Raw genomic sequence first — 20,429 nt, 5'->3', positions numbered from 1 at the left:
ACAAGACACCGTCCTCGCCGGCAAAGACGACAACCTTAACCACACCATACCGTAATCAACCGGGCGCTCCACACCGGTGCTCCCGTCGCCCCTCCGATCGATCTCCAATTCAAACGGGGATCGAAATTACGACTGCCTGAGCCGAGGTTCGAACCCCTAAGACTAAAGTCGTATCCGTTTTACTAGTAAATTTATTGTTAAAATTGTAGATTTGTATTAATCAGTATTATAGTCAGTCAGTGGAAAAGTATAGACTTTTTAATATGGTTTTTATAAAGTATTGCTGTATATACGTGTAGTGTACCTCGCACAGTATGATCCCGAAAGAGAACACGTCCACCTTCTCGTCGTACGAGTTGCCGTTCATCATCTCCGGGGCCATCCAGTACGGGTTCCCCACCACCTGTGAAACAATCCCATCTTTAAAGAATGAATGATACTCATACACATTATATAAACGAGATATTCGCTATGATGATAGTAATGTGGGATTGTTAGTAATGTGGCCTGTTGAGCCCATTGCTAGCAATGTACCATATCAGATTGACTTTCACGCGGTGCCCTCTGTAAACCATACTGGGAAATTTATCAAGATGGCCTAACTGACCTGACTTTATGCTCATTTTATCATCCGCCACTGGTGTGCCGGTAGCGCAGGCGGGTGCATCATTCCATTATCATGCAAAGTTTTCAAGTGTTTGTTTGTTAAGTAGTGTTTCCCATCGGTGGAGCCACTCCCCACATGTTGGTCCCCCATTTGATTATTAGGGGGGCAATGCGAAAATCGACTCTATATGGAATTTGAATTTTTCATTATATGTTTTGAAAATGTAGTTATTGTTTCATTATTGTTAATGTGTGTCCTAGTGATTTCTTCCTAAAATCTAACATTTAAGTTTCTTAAGTGTCTCAATTTTTTAATGTTATGAATTATGTATGTTACATAGGGGAGAATGGGGCATAAGAAGTTTAGAAAGGTTGGGGGAAATATTTATTTAAAGGGTACTTAATGGCGGTAAAAGGACCCGGTTCAACAGCATGGTCCCGTGCGGTGGTGGTGTACAGTGTACCGCTGCTGTAGGTGTACAGTGTACGGACCGTGTACCGCTTGCGGCGCAGCGTGTGTGCGTGCGCGGGGGGGCCGGCGGTGGCGGCGCGTGCTGCCCGCGGTCTCTCCAGCGTGCTGCTGGCGGTGCGCTGCACGATGCGCGCCAGGCCGAAGTCCGCCACGATCACCGTCTGGTCCTGTGCACATCCCATCAATTATCATTAGGATATTTACCAATAATGTATTTAAACATATTAATTTAAAATTATATTCCACAAAAATGAAGTTATCTAACTTGTTTTATTTTATCTAAATATATATAACTCAAAGGTGACTGATATAGTGATCTATCAACGCACACAACGCACAGCCCAAACCACTGGACGGATCGTTTCACTCGGATGCTGAAATTTGGCATGCAGGTAGATGTTATGACGTAAGCATCCGCTAAGAAAGGATTTTGATTAATTCTACCCCCAAGGGGATAAAATAGGGGACGAAAGTTTGTATGAAACGTCGTCAATTTTAAACCGATCGGGCTGAGACTTTGCATGCATAAAGCTACCATGACGTAGGCTAAGAAAGGATTTTGATAAATTCCACCCCTAAAGGGATAAATTAACGCGAGCGAAACCGCGAGCAAAAGTTAGTTATATATAAGTAGGTGAGAAAACATTATCAATCGCCAAGATAATTGTCAAAAATTTGCTTATTATTAGCTGAAATATCAACTTAGGATTAGACAACTGTGGATGACGTTCCTGCGGTGCAGGTAGCCCACGTCCGCGTCCTGACGACCCAACACTCCGTAACAGTAGCACAGTACCTCGCGCACGAGGCAGTTGTGCGAGTTGAGGTCCCTGTGGATGACGTTCCTGCGGTGCAGGTAGCCCACGTCCGCGTCCTGACGACCCAACACTCCGTAACAGTAGCACAGTACCTCGCGCACGAGGCAGTTGTGCGAGTTGAGGTCCCTGTGGATGACGTTCCTGCGGTGCAGGTAGCCCACGCCCGCCGCCACGTCCCGCGCCAGCCGAGCCCTGGCCGCCCAGGATAGCGCCACGCCCGCATCCTGTCCAACCAAACATATCTATGTTAGAAAGAAGTCCAATTGGATCCACTACGGCACTGCATAGGTGCCTACACGGATCGATGTCTCACCGTAAAGCTAATAGATCGAGTCTGTCACAAAGACGTTGGTTATCAATGATTCTGGCCGCTTAGTTCTGAATGGTATCAAATGATAGTAATAATATAATAATCTCAGGACAATCACACAACGCCATTTAGACCCAAGTAAAGCTAGCTAAATCATGTATTATGAGTACTAGACAATAGATACTAATACATTTTTGTAAATAAATACATGTCGCAGAATCAACAAAGAGGCTCAATTGGTTAATTTCTACTAGAATAGCGCCATCTATTATCGTTGTCGGAAACGTCAATGGGTTTGCTTGTGTGAGGTCGGTACAGGGTAAAGCAGTTTCAACAACCATTACGATACTACACTTTTGAATTGGGCGCGACCGTGAGTTGTGCTGCACTCTGTACCGAACTTGCCGCGTTTCCCTGAATAATCCATGTTCATCTGGCTGATTGTTAGTGATTTTATTATTTTGTTATTGGGAGTGAGTGAATAGACGATTATATTTTGAATTAAGACTATTATTTCTTGCCTACACCATGCCCAACATGGGTTCTGATGACGAGGTATCCCAAATAGAGGAACTACCCTCGTTATACATATTATACATAGAAAACACCCAGACCGACACAAACAATCATTTGATGAATACAAATGTTTGTACTATGCAAGGAATCGAAACCGGGACCTTCAAAAGCAAGGCGTAAGCCTCTAGAGCACAGTGGCCGTCATTTGACAATTTACACAATGTCGGCTAGTCCCAAGTTAAGCAGAACTTGTTTTATGGGTACTAGACAACAGATATAAATACATAAAAACATTTTTTTTATAAATTTAATATATAATTTATTTATTTATTAGTCGATTAAACTAGTCCCAAGTTTATATAGCAGAACTTGTTATATAATAAAAAGGGATATATAACTAGACAACAGATATAATAATTTGTCTCTTTATACATAAAAACATTTTTTTTATAAATTTTTAATATATAGAAAACACACAGACTGATACAAACAATAATGCTAATGATTACAAATATGTATACCATGCGAGGAATCCAACCCGCGACTTCGGAAGCAAGGCGTAAACCTCTAGAGCACATTGGCCGTCGTCTTCGGTACCTGTATGAGATGGTGCAGCGTGCCACCGGCGACGTACTCGGTGACGAGGTGCAGCCGCTTGTCCTTGTACAGCACGCCCACGAACCGCAGCACGTTGGGATGCTGCAGAGACCGCAGCACCGCCACCTGACGACAACAATAAAGTGATAAACAAACACATTCAGGAGAATAATAATAATTTCAGGACAATTCACACAGCGCCATCTAGTCCCAAGTTTAGCTAGTTAAAAATTGTGTTATGGGTACTAGACAACTGATACAAATACACAGATATTTTTTCCTTTATATCCATACGTAACGTATGTAAATGTAGTCAAAGATTACGAGAAAGACCGCGCACCCCGCTTGCTTGCGTTTTAATTACAAATACTATACGATACAGACTATTTAAAACAATGCAATAGAATATGGCTAAATCTGCGTGTGAGTGCCACACCAATACAAAATAGCTCATAGGTAAGTGTGGAGAAGCACTCAAAGAGCAAAAAACTGGTTTTCAACCATACATACACAGCGCCATCTACACCCGAGCTAAGCAGAGTTTATGTTATGAGTACTCGATAACTAATAGTAATAGTGTACCTCCTTGAGGAAGTTCCTCTGCGTGAGTGTAAAAGTAAGTAATAGTGTACCTCCTTGAGTGTAAAAGTAAGGAATGGTGTACCTCTGCGCGTCCTCGTCGACCCTGTACAGCTGCTTCAGTACCATAACCTCGTTGGTATCACGGTGGGTCACCTTGTACACCTGCCCGAAGAAACCGGAGCCCAGCAACTCGCCCTGTTTACAACAGTTGTATTGATTAAACCTTTTTTGCACAAGTATGTTGTATTATCACTTTATTGTCTGATTCTGAACTACTGGTGCCTGCGGCTTCGTGCGCTTGTATTACAATTACATAACCTCATTTGTTATTTGTTATTGTTTTTTTCTGTTTGAACTGGCAAAGCAGCTGATATCATGCCTTGTATCCTGTAATTTTACTGTCTAAATCTGGACTTTACAACCAAAACAGCTTACAAAGCAAGCTGCTAGGCAGCTGAAATAGGTGACGCTAAGAACGTAGGCGATTTTTTACTGTCTATCTTTGGTATATACGTGGGATATATGAGGATCGTTTGAGATGTGGATTCGGGAAGGTGTGCCTGTTTGTGTGTGTGTGTGTGTGTGTGTGTGTGTGGGGGGGGTGACCTGCAGGAGGTCGGCGGCGCGGAAGACGCGCGGGGGCGCGGGCGCGGGCGCGGCGCGGAATGATCGCGCGCGACTCAGCTCCTGCAGCACGCCGCTGCCCTCGTCCTCCGCCCGCGACCACGTGCCCTCCGAGCTGCACAAAAACACAAAACTTAATCGACTTCAACAAGTTGCCCCTGGACTCGATGCCGGACCAAAGCCTCGCCTCTAGGTTGACATAGGTGGGCGCGGATACCTAGAGTCAGATATTAGGGTGCCGCTTATCTGATTGATTGACCAGTCCGGTCGACTCTGATAATTATGACTGATTTCTTTTGTTACTCGAGTAACTATTCACTTATGTCAATTTTGCTATTTAGTAGATTGCATCTTCCGTCCGTACGGTACTATTACGGGTACTGATTGAACTATTTCTTTTTGACAATAATGCAATATTATGCACTACATTCTCCCTAATTGAATTTAAAAATGAATCTGTATTTTAGTAATGATGTACAAGCTCATTAGAAAAGAATAAGTTGATTTTCTGGTCAGTTCTGCTAGCTCTAAAGTACTCTGAACAAACATATACAAACTCATTTGTAAAGAATACGAGCAGAGTGTCTTGTCAGTTCTTCTCATCTCGAAATCATTCCGAACTGACGGTAGATTTGACATATCATAAGAGTCTGTAATAGACCTACATGAATATTACAGATTTTCTTTGCTTCCTAATGAACACTTCACTCACCTCACGTCAAGTAATTTCGACATGCTGCTACTGCGTTCTTTATCACCCAAAAGAGGTGATGACGGCGTCTGCCTCCTCTTCAGCTTCACTTTCCCACCGTCCTCGCCTTTCCTTTTAAACAGGCGTTCCTTTTTCCCGCCATTGTCCTCTGTATCTTGTCTTTGGTCGTTATCAGTGCCTTCATTGGAATGTCTAATTGGAATGTGTTTCTTTAAGTCTTCTCTTAATATTTTCCTCTCCACTGGCGATTTCACTTCATGTTTCGGCTTCTCTTCGAGATCGGTGGTTATTTTGCACATTGGCCTTTTATTGTTGTTTGTTGTCTCTGGGTTGTGCTCTATGGTTAACTGTTAAAACACAGGACAATGAAAAGTAAACATTTTAATAATGAAGCAATGTTTATTTTATTCGGTTATTGAACAGTCTGCTGGTCGGGCGACCGTTAAGAAATGTTGTTAAAATGAAAGAAGAGAGCTTGTTTTAAAAGTAAAATATAATTATTCAAATTTCTATGTAATTGTCCGTCTTTTTCCTTGTCGTGTCTTGTCAATTCTTTCGTCTGTCTTAGTCACGTCTTATAACCGGCCAGCAAGCAATCCTGTCAAAAAGGCCGCGACAGTTATCTAATGCGTGTGTAGATACAAGACAATTTTACCTGTATAACAGCATCAGGCCGTGATAGCACCTTATCTATCTCGTCGATGGGCCGGCTGCGTACCGGCGTGCCATTTATTTCTAATATTCTATCGCCGATGTGTAGCGTCAGCAGGCCGCACGCTGAATCGATTCTAAAACAACCAATAATTACACTGGTCAACTCAAGTTTTGTTTCTTTTATTTTCTTCTGAGTATTTTGGGTATTTTTATGGCTCAGAGAAAATACTGGGAGAGAAAATACGACTTTTTATATGCACAGTTTTATCATTTTGATGAAAAAATATCGATTTCGATATTTTACATATACCTAGGTACATATATACACAATACACATACAAAACAAATATAACAAAAACAATCTGGATTAATTATACATCTTATTAACGAAGCCATATCGAAAACAACAGCAAAATGTATTTCAGTGTTCAATAAAAAACGCAAATCTAAGTTGTACATAGTAAATGAGTGAAGTTAGCTGTAACTCAAAAACAAAAGCTGTGAGAGAAATATTGTTGCTATATTCAAATTGTTTTTTTCTGGTCTTCGACTGACGAAGTATTGTTGTATCTGTTGATAGTACGATATACGAAAATACGGCTGATACCAAGCTTTTGAAGTGTCTGGAATATGACCGACGGCTCCAGACCCACTTTGTGCAAGGCGATCACTGCAATCTTATTTTAACACACCATTCCATATTGTAATTTGATAATGAATACGAAAAAATATGTGAAATGGCGCAAATACGAAAGAAGTTTTTAAAATAACTATATTTAATTGTACTTTACATTCATGAATAAAGTTTATTATTATTAAAAAAATAATATACGCGTCCCAAATTCAAAATGATTAAAAAGTTGAAAAAAAAAGAAAAGATATTATTTAGAATAGAATAGAAAATCATTTATTCAAATAAACTTACATTGAAGCACTTTTGAATAGTCATCGCATTTTTTTAATCTACCGCTCATTCGGAAAGCTGTATCATCACAAGAAGAACGAACAAGAAACTTGTGTGTTGCTCTTTTAAATAATTTTATACTTACTTTACATTTTTAAGTTTAAGTGTGTGAATACAAACTACCAATTAACACTATTTTATGGCCAGACTAATTATAATTCAAAATTAAATGGATATATTATAAGAGTGAGAATATGTGTTACTTGAAATGAGAATAATAATAATAATCTCAGGACAATTCACACTATATTGCGCCATCTAGTCCCAAGTTAAGCTAGCTAAAGCTTGTTATGGGTACTAGATAACTGATACAGATACATAGATAATTTTTTTTTTCGTAAATACATACATATTATACATAGAAAACACCCAGACCGATACAAACAATTATATTCATGAATACAAATGTTTGTGCCGTGCGAGGAATCGAACCCACGACCATTGAACGTATAGCGGTGTGCTAAACCGCTAGACCACCGAGGTCGTCAAGAATGCAGTGTGTGTGTCATTTCTAAGGCAGGATAGTTAAAACTTGTGTTATACGACAATGTGACGTCACTAGTCAGTGTTTTAAACACGTGCAAACAAAACAGACAGGTGATTGGCCACGTGATGCAACAGACAGGGAAAATGCGGGATGTTCCCACACTGCACTGCACTGCACTGACGCAACACCGTCATTAGTGCGGTTTTTTTTCAAATACATTAATATGTGATGGTATTGTAGAAATATGTATAAAGGGATAAATGTTTTAATGCTAATGGTAGATAATGAAGTGACATATTTATATAATTTTGTTTTATAGTTTAGTTTTTAATTAAATAATACAAAATATAAACTTTAAATCTGTACATCTATACATATAAATAAAATTGGAGTGTCTGTTTGTAATATTGAAATAACCGTTTTTTACGACATGCCTACGAATATAAATATGGTACATACACCAAAATAACATTTTTCACAATTTTTGTTCATCTGTCTGTTTGTTCCGGATAATCTCTAAAATGGTTGGACCGATTTTGACGGGACTTTTATTGGCAGGTAGCTGATGTAATAAGGAGTAACTTAGGTTACTATTATTTTAGAAAAATAAAGTTAAGTTCCAAGCGGACAAAGTCGGGGGTACAGCTACCATATTTATATTAAAAGAGTTTCTCAATAGATGGTGCACCCGCCTGCACTGATGGCATACACTGGAAGGGCACCGGTATTATAGGAGGAGTGAGGACGAGGTCAGGTCAGTTATATCGTGGTGAATTCACCAGGAGTTAACCACGATGGTGTCCGTAGAGTCGCGTGGAGGTCGACCTAGTACCTTGTTAGTAATGAGTTACCGACTCCCCCATTACTACTCTAGTGACGGTAAAAGATGATACGACGAGGACGAGGTCAGGTCAGTTATATCGTGGTGAATTCACCAGGAGTTAACCACGATGGTGTCCGTAGGGTCGCGTGGAGGTCGACCTAGTACCTTGTTAGTAACGAGTTATCTCCTCACCCATTACTACCCTAGTGACGGTAAAAGATGATACTGACCTCGTGTCAGGTCAGTTATATCGTGTTAAATCCACCAGGATATAGCCACAACAGTTTTTTTAAGTTTAGTAAATAAGTAATTAAGGTAACAAGCCTGGAATTTAATATTTGGGAATAGGTATTATTAATATAAAAAAAACACGATAGTTTCCGTAGGGTCGGGTGGAGGTCAACTTGAGAAATTGTAATAAATAAACCCATATTACAACCCTAGTGAAATATGAATAATTACAGCCTAATTTTGAACAATAATGTTGTCGCAATCGAGTGAGAGAGAACTCAAATACTTAGCTGAGTGAGCACAAGTATGCCTAAAAGTAAACTACGCATCTATAACTCTTAATTGTAATAGAATAGAATAGAAAATCATTTATTCAAATAAACTTACATTGAAGCACTTTTGAATAGTCATTACATTTTTTAATCTACCGCTCGTTCGGAAAGCTGTCTCATCACAAGAAGACCGAGCAAGAAACTTGCGTGTTGCTCTTTTAAATAATTTTATTATTACTTTACATTTTTAAGTTTAAGTGTGTGAATACAAACCACAAATAAGCACTAATTCATTTAAATACGCAAATAGAAAAAATATTGAAGATATAACCAACTGGTTAAACAATTAATAAGGGAAATCAGTCATAGTGATTAGAGCAGACCAGTCCAGTCTCTATAGTTTATGAATAAAGACGATTGATCAAATTTATTTTTAGTCAATGCAGTTTTAATTACATAGCATGCACGAAGTTCATATATATTGCATATTAGCTGTTTACGAGAAATTTAACTTTTTTTTTAATATATTTTTTTAATGTATTATATATAAGAGTTGTATATACGATGCACCATTCCATTGTCATTTATTAATTAAAAAGTTCATGCATTGTTAGGAAGGAGACCACCCATTACTACTCATTACTACCCCCCCCCCCTCCCTCCATCAAGAATGAGACCACCCATTACTACCCCCCCCCCCTTCCACCTCAAATACATCTAAAAATTAAGTAATATCGTATAAGTATATCACCTTGTTTCTGACGAATGACACATAAGTAGCGCCGATGTAATAGTGCTGCTTACCACCACTCGGATTGTCAGCTTGCCCTCCATTCCAAATTCAAATTGTATGGTTTTTTTAATAACTTACTTTAACTATTATCAAAAACCAAGGCAGTAATTGAAATTCTCCATTCGAAATTTGAATTGTATAATTATTTTTTAATAACACAATTGATTTAATAACAATGTCTAAGATAGTAACTGAAATTCTCCATTCCAAATTCAAATTGTATATTTTTTTATACAAAAACAATTTAATTATTATCAAAGACCAAGACACTAATTGAAATTCTCCATTCCAAATTTAAATTGTACAGATATTTTTAAATAACACAATTTAACTATAATCAAAGACCAACAGTAATTGAAATACTCTATTCCAAATTTAAATTGTATAGATTTTTTTTAATGTAACACAATTTAATGATTATCAAAGACCAAGACACTGTATGAAATTGAATAAACAAAGGAAGGCGTACAAGGAAAACTATGCATATTATTGTAACGCACGTACGCACAGACACGGCGACAACCCACTGACTCAGGCATCATTGAGCGATCCATTGGACGACGAGACGGTTATTATTATCCTCGTAATCTAGACATATAATAATAATAAAACAAGTAGGGAGCTGTCAACATATTACGTCACACGCGGGGGAGATTATGGGGGGGGTAAAATAAACGTGGGCATCGACCCCAGTATTCCAGAAGCTCGACAGCGAGGCATTAGGGTGTCATCAACAAATTAAGTCACACTAGGGGGTGGAGGGGTTAAGATCAGCATGGCCATTGACTCATCGTTTGCCCCAGGATTGTTGTTAGGCCGCAATAGGGAGTCATTGGGATCTAGGGCTATTCAGAAGTTAGACAGCGAGGCATTGAGGTCCGGGTCAACAAATTAGGTCACACGCGGGGGCGGGCGGGTTAAGATGAGCATGAGCATCAACCTCATAATTGCCATGGTTGTTCTTTGTGGTCGATAGGGAATCATTGGGGCCTATGGCTATTCCCCTTACGCCTAGATGTGAGGTCCCTTAGATGGGAATCAGTGCAAGATCTTGGGCGAATGCGATAGCGTTCCCATGGTTGATGAAGAAGAATATCCGGCAGCTTTTTAACCGGTAAGAATCCGGCAGTCTCTCTTGGTTCCTAAACTTGTTGGACTCTATGAAGATTTATATGACGTAAAAAAAAGAAGACGACAGGGTTGTTGACAAAGTGTGACAAGAGACCAAAGCCTAAATTTTGTGACGTCACATATCAAATCCATCATATCTTACTACTAAGTATTAAAATAAGAAATTTGAACTACTAACGCAACACTTTAAAGAAATACCTAATAAGATTTTAAAATGTGACAAGTTGTGACAATGACGTCATTTGTGGGTGGCCGCTAACTACCTACTACTACTAAACAAAAAATATTTTATGTAATGAAATTTATTGCTTAAATATGGTTTTACATTGATGGTTTAACATATATTATTTCTACGCATTATTCATATCTGACATGCAATAGACAAGAGAGCATGCAATATACAGAAAGCTACATTAAATTACAATAATTGCATGCATGCAAAACCAAGACGCGTGAGTAGTATGTTACGGTCCCCTCCAAATCAAACGGGGATCGAAATTATGATGGCCTAAGCCGACGGTCGAACCCCTAACGGCGTCAGACTAAAGTTGTATCCAACAGGCGGGAGATCTTCAGCCGCTCCATAAGTCCTTACACCGGTTTGGAGAGCCATCTGTACTCGCCTGCTATGGTACGGTGAAGCCGTAAAGGCCAGCTGCAACACACTGGAGTAGGGGGAATAAATGTAATGATCAAACTGGGATAGAAAATACGACGGTTTGAGTGGAGGTTCGAACCCCTAGCGACGTCAGACTAAAGTTGTATCCATTAGGCGGGAGACCTTCAGCCGCTCCATAAGTCCTTACACCGGTTTGGAGAGCCATCTGTACTCGCCTGCTATGGTACGGTGAAGCCGTAAAGGCCAACACACTGGAGTAGGGGGAAAAATGTGATGATCAAACTGGGATAGAAAATACGACGGTTTGAGTGGAGGTTCGAACCCCTAGCGACGTCAGACTAAAGTTGTATCCATCAGGCGGGAGACCTTCAGCCGCTCCATAAGTCCTTCCTTTGGTTTGGAGTGCCATCTGCACTCGCCCATATCGTCCGGTGAAGCTGTAAAGGCCAGCTGCGGCCAGCATTAGAGTAGTCCAAAAAAAGGTGACGAGCAGGTTAGAGCATGCGTAAGCGAGTTACAGTTAGCATGGTGTTAGTACCTATGGCACGTGAGCTGTATGCAGGCCGACAGCGTCACCCGCAGCATCGCGCGCGCCAGCCACGACAGCTTGCCGGCGCAGCGGCCGCTGCGGCACACGACACATTTTAACCGACTTCCAAAAAGGTAGTTCTCAATTCGACTGTATTTTTTTAATACAGAACTTTCGACTGGGTGAACCGATTTTGATGATTCTTTCTTTATTTGGAAGCCAACGCTTCCCTACAACCGAAACACAGGTTACGAAGAAAGTTGGTTGGTATAGGTGAGATCAATCTCACCGAGGCTGTCAGGAGTAAGATTTCAAAATGTGACAATCTGTGACAATGACGTCGATTTTAATATTATTACAGTAATTATTTTTATGGATTATTACATAAATAAATGTGGATATAATTGTTAAATATAAATAGACACTACTATAGCATCATATTATTTTAGAAACATCCTTAGATATTAGAAAATATAATTTAAATTCCACGCGGATGAAGTCGCGGATACAGCTAGTAAATAAATAAATCAATATACCCTTATACTTACTACTGTTAGGGTTTACATCGAAATTGTAGAAAATCCGATATTTTAAAAAATATGAAAAGAATGTAGTCTCGTATAACCTCCACGCATATCTGTGCGAGAGGAGTCTGGGAGTCTTTATAAGCCGTATCATTCGGTCGACGAGCACAGAACGTGCACAGAACATTTTGGATACTAAAATAAATTGTATTAGAGACGCGTTTATCCCAGATTTAGTTGGGCCTGAGGGAAGCTGCAAGTAGTGAAGAAGGTTAGCGTTAATGCATTCTAAAAGGGCCTTTTAAACCTACACCCGTGTCTCAAGTCACGGGCGCTACTTGGGGTTTCTCTTCCGGTAACCGTCATCAAAAGCCTAAGTGGTCATCATAATTAGTGGTTCTGGCCAGGGGCGGTACGTTAATTTGTGGTGCCCTGAAAGCCTAAGTCGTCATCATAATTAGTGGTTCTGGCCAAGGGCGGTACGTTAATTTGTGGTGCCCTGAAAGCCTAAATCGTCATCATAATTAGTGGTTCTGATCAGGGGCGGTTCGTTAATTTGTGGGGCCCTGAAAGCTCAAGTCGTCATCATAATTAGTGGTTCTGGCCAGGGGCGGATCGTTAATTTGTGGTGCCTTGAAAGCCTAAATCGTCATCATAATTAGTGGTTCTGATCAGAGGCGGTTCGTTAATTTGTGGTGCCCTGAAAGCCTAAGTCGTCATCATAATTAGTGGTTCTGGCCAGGGGCGGATCGTTAATTTGTGGTGCCTTGAAAGCCTAAATCGTCATCATAATTAGTGGTTCTGATCAGAGGCGGTTCGTTAATTTGTGGTGCCCTGAAAGCCTAAGTCGTCATCACAATTAGTGGTTCTGGCCAGGGGCGGTACGTTAATTTGTGGGGCCCTGAAAGCCTAAGTCGTCATCACAATTAGTGGTTCTGATCAGGGGCGGTTCGTTAATTTGTGGGGCCCTGAAAGCCTAAGTCGTCATCATAATTAGTGGTTCTGGCCAGGGGCGGTTCGTTAATTTGTGGTGCCCTGAAAGCCTAAGTCGTCATCACAATTAGTGGTTCTGATCAGGGGCGGTTCGTTAATTCGTGGGGCCCTGAAAGCCTAAGTCGTCATCATAATTAGTGGTTCTGATCAGGCGCGGATCGTTAATTTGTGGGGCCGTGTGCTAAACGTACTTAGGGGCCTACCTCATTATATTACTCAACTAAAACATACAGAGACCAAAAACAAAACGTGGAATTTTCCGTGCCCTTCGATAGACGCGCATATCCATGGGTTAATCAATCTCTTAAGATAGGTTTTTTAATATTTAAAATTATTTTTAAGTCTAAATATTGCCTAGTGCCTTTCAGTGGAGGCTGCAGGCTCTTTGTATCCGCGGGGCCCTGGGCTGCAGCCCAAAAAGCCCGTTGGTAGATCCTCCCCTGATTCTGACTCTACTTATACCCTATACTCTTGAAAAACACCCAGTAGATAAGGGTTGCTGTCCCTCATTAGAGAATTAAATGACAACAGTATGAAAAAATTAAAATTATAATGTAAAAAATTTGACGTTCATAAGTGGCTAAAATGTCCTACATGAATAAATGTTTTTTTAAATTTGAATCTAATCATGAGCCATGATATATATTGTAATTACTAATTTGTTTCTGTAGTGAATGAAACGACAGGAAACTCTTTGAGAACTGAATCACCATTATCACTGATCATGGCGATCACTCACCACAGTGCGTGTTCAAGAAAAAAACATATATTATTATATGTACATTATTATTATATTGGGGCCGTTCAAGTATTACGTAATACGTAAGCAGTATAAGGGAAAGGGGGGGGGGGGCTTGGCGAGCGAGCAAAGCCACCTCTTTGCTTATTTTGGATGACATGGGCAGGGGGGAGTCTTGATGTTGATTACGTCATCGGCAGGTATTTTCTTTTTTACATGAATATCACGTTGTCTTTGCAAAAGAATACATTAATTGAGAAATGTTTATGTAAGCATGGGCGGAGGTGGTAAGAGCTTTGCTTACTTCTGCTGACAAGACATACGCTACTTTTTGGGGGGGGGGGGGGGGGGGGGGGGGGGGGGAACTAAATAATTGTAATAAATCTGATTACGTAATACTTGAACGGCCTTACATTTTTGTTTGACTTAAATTGATTTAAGTAAATCTATTTTGGTCAGGCCCCATATAACAATTTTTGTGGATGTCAATATAATATAAAAATAATTAGTATAGTATAGTATATTTTAAAGCTATCAGTTTGAAATTTACTTATTAGGCTATTGATTTAATATATCATTCTGAGGTTGTAAATATAAAATAGGGGATGAATTCATCATTTTTGAAGCTAGAACGATGAAACTATTCATTGTTTTTTGGATTAGTACGTGTTTGGGTATGTTTCTATGTAATTGTATTTTGGGATAAGTCGCGCCATTATACAACTTTTTTTTAAGCTCATTGTAATTTTAGTTAATTTAAATGTATTTACTATACAATAAAGTGTTACAAACATACAAACAAACGTGTAATATTACCTAATATTATACGTATTAAACGATTTTCTCTTTGAAATACACGTTATAAGGAAACTGGCTTGGAAAGTAATGTCGTAATATATATATGTACATATTAAGAAATGTCTATAAAAAAATTATAGAAATGTACATTACAAGGAAAACTGCATTGGAAAGTAATGTTGTAAAGTTATATGAATACAAGGATAATAAATTTTTATTTTAAAATTATTATTTATTTGAACTTATAGATAAAAAAAGTTATAGAATGTGTTATGGATACTAACCAACTGATGTGAATACATAAATACTTTTTATTTGTAAATACATATATATTATACATAGTAAATACCCAGACCGATACTATCATACTCATGAATACAAATGTTTGTGACGTGCGAGGAATCGAACCTGAGACCACAGGAAGGCGGTGTGTTAAACCGCTAGACCACCGATGCAGTCAAATTATTGGTCTATGTATAATATGTATGTATTCACGAAAAAAAAATATGTATTTGTATCAGTTATCTAGTATCCACAACACAAGCTATAGCTAGCTTAACTTGGGTCTAGATGGCGCTGTGTGAATTGTCCTGAGATTATTTATTTTTATTTATTTAAATAACTTTAATGCACGTCATACACAGGTAAAAAGTACATATGGCGGACTTAACACCTAATGGCATTTATTATTATTATATTGTGGCAGAGTTGTGTTATGCGTACTGGACAACTGATATAGTATGTTTGTATTATTTTTTTTTATTATATTTATATTTGCTACAAAGTATTGTGATTAATTCACATTTTTTACAATAGATGGCGCTGCACGATTCTGGAACGCGCTACGTTTTAGCTTTCTGTTTTGATGTATTCTAAAATACTTTTATTTGTATCGATCGGTTTCGAGTACCTTCTGCACTCGTCCCCTATAGTCCGGTGATGCTGTAGGCTAGCTGCGGCAAACAGCATTTGTGTATTCCGTAAAAAACAATGTAATAAATCGTATCCGTCAGGCATGAGTTGGCCGTCAGCCGCTCTATAAGTCTTTCTGCGGGTTTTGAGTGCCATCTGCACTCGCCGCCTATAGTCCGGTGAAGCTGTAGGCCAACTGCGGCTACTTAGAGTAATCCAAAAAAAAAACCATTTTCTCCAATGCATGTTCTAATCGAGTAGTGTTTTAATTTTTATATCTAAAAATATTAATATTAGTAAGTATACATAATACCGTAATTTATATGTATTTTAGTGTAGATCTTGTAAAAGAGTAAAGACAAAGAAATACTGACTGCGTGGTGTCGAGTGCGGTCGCGAGGGGCGCGCGGCGGAGGGCGGCGGCCGGCACCTCCACCACGCGGATGGAGTGCGCCCCCGCCGCCCCCGCACCCCCCGCACCCCCCACGGGGCCGCCGCCCTCCTCGCCGCTCCCGGCCTCTCCGTAGCAGCCCCCACTGTCACACAAAATACACATTAACATCAGAAATTTTTTGTAGATACATATAAAGCACCCAGAGATCGATTCCCCGTGCAATTCAAACGGATATCGAAATTACGGCGACTTAAGCCGAGGTTCAAATCCCTAGCGGTGCCCTCTGAGTTCGCCGGTAGGGGACATCAGTCGTTCCTCGCTTGAACTGGATGGGGGATCGATCGGAGGGAGTTGATCTGGGTGTTTTCTATGTATGTACAAAAAAAAAATCTAAGTATTTATATCAGTTGTCTACTACTATGGGTAGACAACTGATACAAGCTCTGTTTAACTTGAGACGTTACGCGAATTGTCCAGGGGTATTGTTATTTATATAATAGAAAAAAAAATGTATTTTAATTAAATTATGAAAATAATGACGGTACGCCATACTGACCAGTAAAGGTGTGTGCGGTCGAGTAGTGCATACGGCTCGCCGTCTTCGATGTGGGCGCCGCAACGGCCACACGCGAAGCACTCCGGATGGAAACGGTGTTCCCCGGCGGACATCACCGGGCCGGTCATCACCTGCCGACCATAACACCCATTGAGTGTAAACAAATATTATTTACGAAATTTATATTCACAGTAACGTTGCTATTGTATCGATATTATAATTTTATTTATTTATATGTATGTATAGCTGTATGTATGTATATTTTGTATATAATGATTATTATGTAGTTATGATGTAGTTCAGTAGTTATGATAATTATGTATGTGTATATGACATGTAAATTGTATATCCAATAACTTTATACCTCGACCAAAACCAGTCTAATCACTGCTCTCCATCCTAAGGTTGCCAGGAAGAAATCGCTATTTAACAATAAGGCCGCCCATTGTTACCTCTAAATTATAATTGTTGTTTTTCTTTTTGTATTTGAGATTAAAAAAATGTGATGACTATTCAAAAGTGCTTCAATGTAAGTTTATTTGAATAAATGATTTTCTATTCTATGCTATTCTATTTGATGTACATATTAATTTATGTAGTTGTTATATCTTTCTGTGAGAGGAACAATATAGAGTTTTTATTCGTTCATTCACTCATCCACACCAAATGAGAGATATACACATATATGAGATATTATAAATTCACACCAAATGTGAGATATACACATATATGAGATATTATATACATCAAAAGCGGGAATTATGCTAAATATACATTTAAATAAATTTATGTATATTATATAATTCTAATTTATCTATCTCTACCGTGGTATGGACATGTAATGCGTAGGAATGAAGATATTTTAAGGAAGGTGTTACATATGAATGTGGATGGTTATAAGGGCAGAGGAATGCCGAAAAAGAGATGGATGGACTGTGTGAAAGATGACATGGTAAGAAAGGATGTAAATAACGCGATGACTGCGAACAGGGATGAATGGAAGAGAAAAACATATTACGACGACCACAAATAAATGGGAAAAGGAAGAAGCAGATGATGACATAATTCTAATTTATTTATTGTACTTACATTATATCCGTTATATTAACTACTAACTGTACCCGCGACTTCGTCCGCATGGAATTTAACTATATAACTATAACGTTATTTCTATATCACAAACAGACACTCCAATTTGATTTATATGTATAGATATTTATATAGCATAACAGACATTATATCATCATTTGATGGATATGATAAACCTCATTAAGATTCCAGAGGACACCATATCCTGTGATTTTACTGTTATATCTCACTCTTTTACCAAAACAGCTTTCAAAGCAAGCAGCTTGTCAGCTGAAATAGGTGAGACGGGGGTAGTTTTTTTTCATTTTTCTTATCTGCAATCAGTCCCATGAGCCAACCTTTTGGGTGTGTGGAAACTAAGAATGTACTGTCCAACCCAGCGGGAGGCTCTGCTCCTTAAGAATACTGTAAAACATTACCCAATATTGCTTCTTTTTACTCGCTTTGGGTAATGTTTTTCTAATAGCTGAGCAGTCAGTCAAGGATTCAGATGATGTTATAGAAACCTAGGTATAATCATTACTAGGCTAGTATGCACCTGTGTACATTGCTGGCAATTTTCACCGTAGCGTATCCAGTAGTCATTCTGACAGAACAATAGTCCCGCCTTCTCAAAGTACCACGTCGACAATAGTGCATCACACACTGAGCACCTGTAAGTAAAACAAATTACAATTTACCAAAGATTTTAAATATTTATCTGTATTTTCTAATGAATTTGAACATGTCTGTATTTTCATAATCATGTAAAGGTCAGTTGAAAAGAATAGGAGCTGAGTTTCTTGTTAGCTCCTCTTAGCTTTAAAGAATTCCGAACTGACAGTAGATTTGACATTTGAAATGAGAACTGAGTTTCTAGTCAGTTCATCTTATCCCGAAAGCAGTCTGAACTGACGGTAGATTTGACATCATAAGTCTGTAATAAACTTACATGCAAAAACAAATTTTGTGTTTATATTTATTATGGATTATAACTCATTTATATTTTAGAATAATGTTTTTTAATATGAATGCTTGTATTGAGGCTTACATGAAATGATTGTATTTAAGTACCCTACATATTTGAGTTTTTTGATAATAAGTTATATTGAGGGTGACAATAAAATACACACAAAATTATTGTTATACAACAATATTGATTTTAACACTTTTTTACATATTGTTCAAAATAGCAGTCACATCTTTTTAACTTAAAACCTGTTGAAGCAATGTACCTTTCGGTGCAGTGCTTACAGGGTACCAAAGCTTATTTTGCTAATATTCTATTACTCATTCTTTATAATATTAAGACAGAAAAAGCTTACCTGAAGCAGTCTTTATGCCAGTCTTGTCCCAAAGCAGACACATAGTCATCATCTCCGATATCATTCAGACATCCAGCACAATTGAGGGACTCTATAATCGATTCAGAGCAAACATATTATCTATAGAGTCTATTACCAAATATTTAAAGTAATTTAAAATTTTTCATATTACATCTCTTAATAATTAAAATTATAATTAGTATACAATTATTTTTAATTTACAAATTAGTAAATTACTTATATATTTATATAATTATATTGAAATTAAATATATTGAAAAATAATATGATTCATAATAATTCAATTTTAAAATAACTTGAATGTAAAACTAAAAACAACTATTTATTAGGTAAAAAATATGTAATAATATATTAATAAAATATATATGATAAAAAGTAATTCATAATATTATATTCTACCTAGTGGAAAAGAATAATATTCTTTCTAATTCTAACTCTGAATAATATAAAAGTGATAAGAAAATAAGGAATAGTTATTCTAATATAGGAATTGATATTCAAAGGGAAAGGAAATAGTTTTGATATCAGGCCTTATGCTAAATATATAAAAGTAGGTATTTATAGAGTAACAGGTAAAATCCTTCAAGTCTATCAAATACTTAGATCGCCTTGTCGATAGTTTATAACTAAATGCGGAAGTAAACCACATAAATAATAATCATAAAAAATATTGTTCACAATCCTTGTACAAGCTGCAGCATTACGTTCATGAATAAATATGAATATCTGTAATATTGCATATAAGTAAAACTTTCGCAATAGGTTGAAAACTTATCAAATTTGGCATATAAAGGCGAGGCTGAGGCAAACAAAAGATAATTCAAAAGCGATACAAGCTTCGCCCACACAATCTATGTTAACAAGAACTACCAAATTATGACTAAATATCTAGTATTAAAAGTAATTAAACAATTAAACAGAATATATAGAATTACCTTTATTGTGTGATCCCTCCATTTCATTTCAAAATTAAACATTTATCAAAGAAAAATGAGAAAAAATAAAATAATACGATGTATGCAATAACTTTTGGCGAATGTATGACAAATGACAATTGGTGTGACATCAGTTGTAGTTTGACACTCTTGATTGACATTGACAGTTTATTTTTTACGAACAAGTTTTAGGCTCGGAAACAAGTGTTTTAGCACATAATACTAGACTTTTTTAAGAGAACTAGATTGGAAAATAACGGTAGTTGCATCTGTCGCCATGGTCAGTACCACAACCATTATGTCTTAAAAAGACGCCTGTGGCACCCGTCATGCGGTATTATTTGCTTATTTAACAATAATAATAATAATCAGCTTTATTTGTCACAAACAAAAACTAATACAGTTGTTGCACATACAATTATAAA

General features: G+C 37.9%; 1 protein-coding gene across 1 annotated transcript in view; it reads right to left on the bottom strand.

The window, feature by feature from the left end:
* LOC131848856 (uncharacterized) overlaps nt 1-20,094 on the bottom strand; it is a 32,867-nt gene extending 12,773 nt beyond the window's left edge. Inside the window, exons 1-14 of the mRNA XM_059198804.1 lie at nt 20,005-20,094; nt 19,050-19,140; nt 18,284-18,398; nt 16,657-16,787; nt 16,081-16,242; nt 5,893-6,025; nt 5,238-5,584; nt 4,508-4,640; nt 3,984-4,096; nt 3,902-3,917; nt 3,320-3,445; nt 1,875-2,120; nt 1,099-1,245; nt 305-403 (exon numbers count right to left, since the gene is read on the bottom strand). Coding sequence (XP_059054787.1) covers nt 305-403; nt 1,099-1,245; nt 1,875-2,120; nt 3,320-3,445; nt 3,902-3,917; nt 3,984-4,096; nt 4,508-4,640; nt 5,238-5,584; nt 5,893-6,025; nt 16,081-16,242; nt 16,657-16,787; nt 18,284-18,398; nt 19,050-19,140; nt 20,005-20,026 — 1,881 coding nt within the window. The 5' untranslated portion in view covers nt 20,027-20,094. The remainder of the gene's footprint in view (nt 1-304; nt 404-1,098; nt 1,246-1,874; nt 2,121-3,319; nt 3,446-3,901; nt 3,918-3,983; nt 4,097-4,507; nt 4,641-5,237; nt 5,585-5,892; nt 6,026-16,080; nt 16,243-16,656; nt 16,788-18,283; nt 18,399-19,049; nt 19,141-20,004) is intronic.
* Between the last annotated feature and the right edge of the window lie 335 nt (nt 20,095-20,429).

The sequence above is a fragment of the Achroia grisella genome, unplaced genomic scaffold, assembly GCF_030625045.1.
Source record: "Achroia grisella isolate CSIRO2021 unplaced genomic scaffold, CSIRO_AGI_Agris_v1 utg598, whole genome shotgun sequence".
In the NCBI taxonomy this organism is placed as follows: Eukaryota; Metazoa; Arthropoda; class Insecta; order Lepidoptera; family Pyralidae; genus Achroia; species Achroia grisella.
This window is presented reverse-complemented; position numbering and strand designations above follow the sequence as displayed.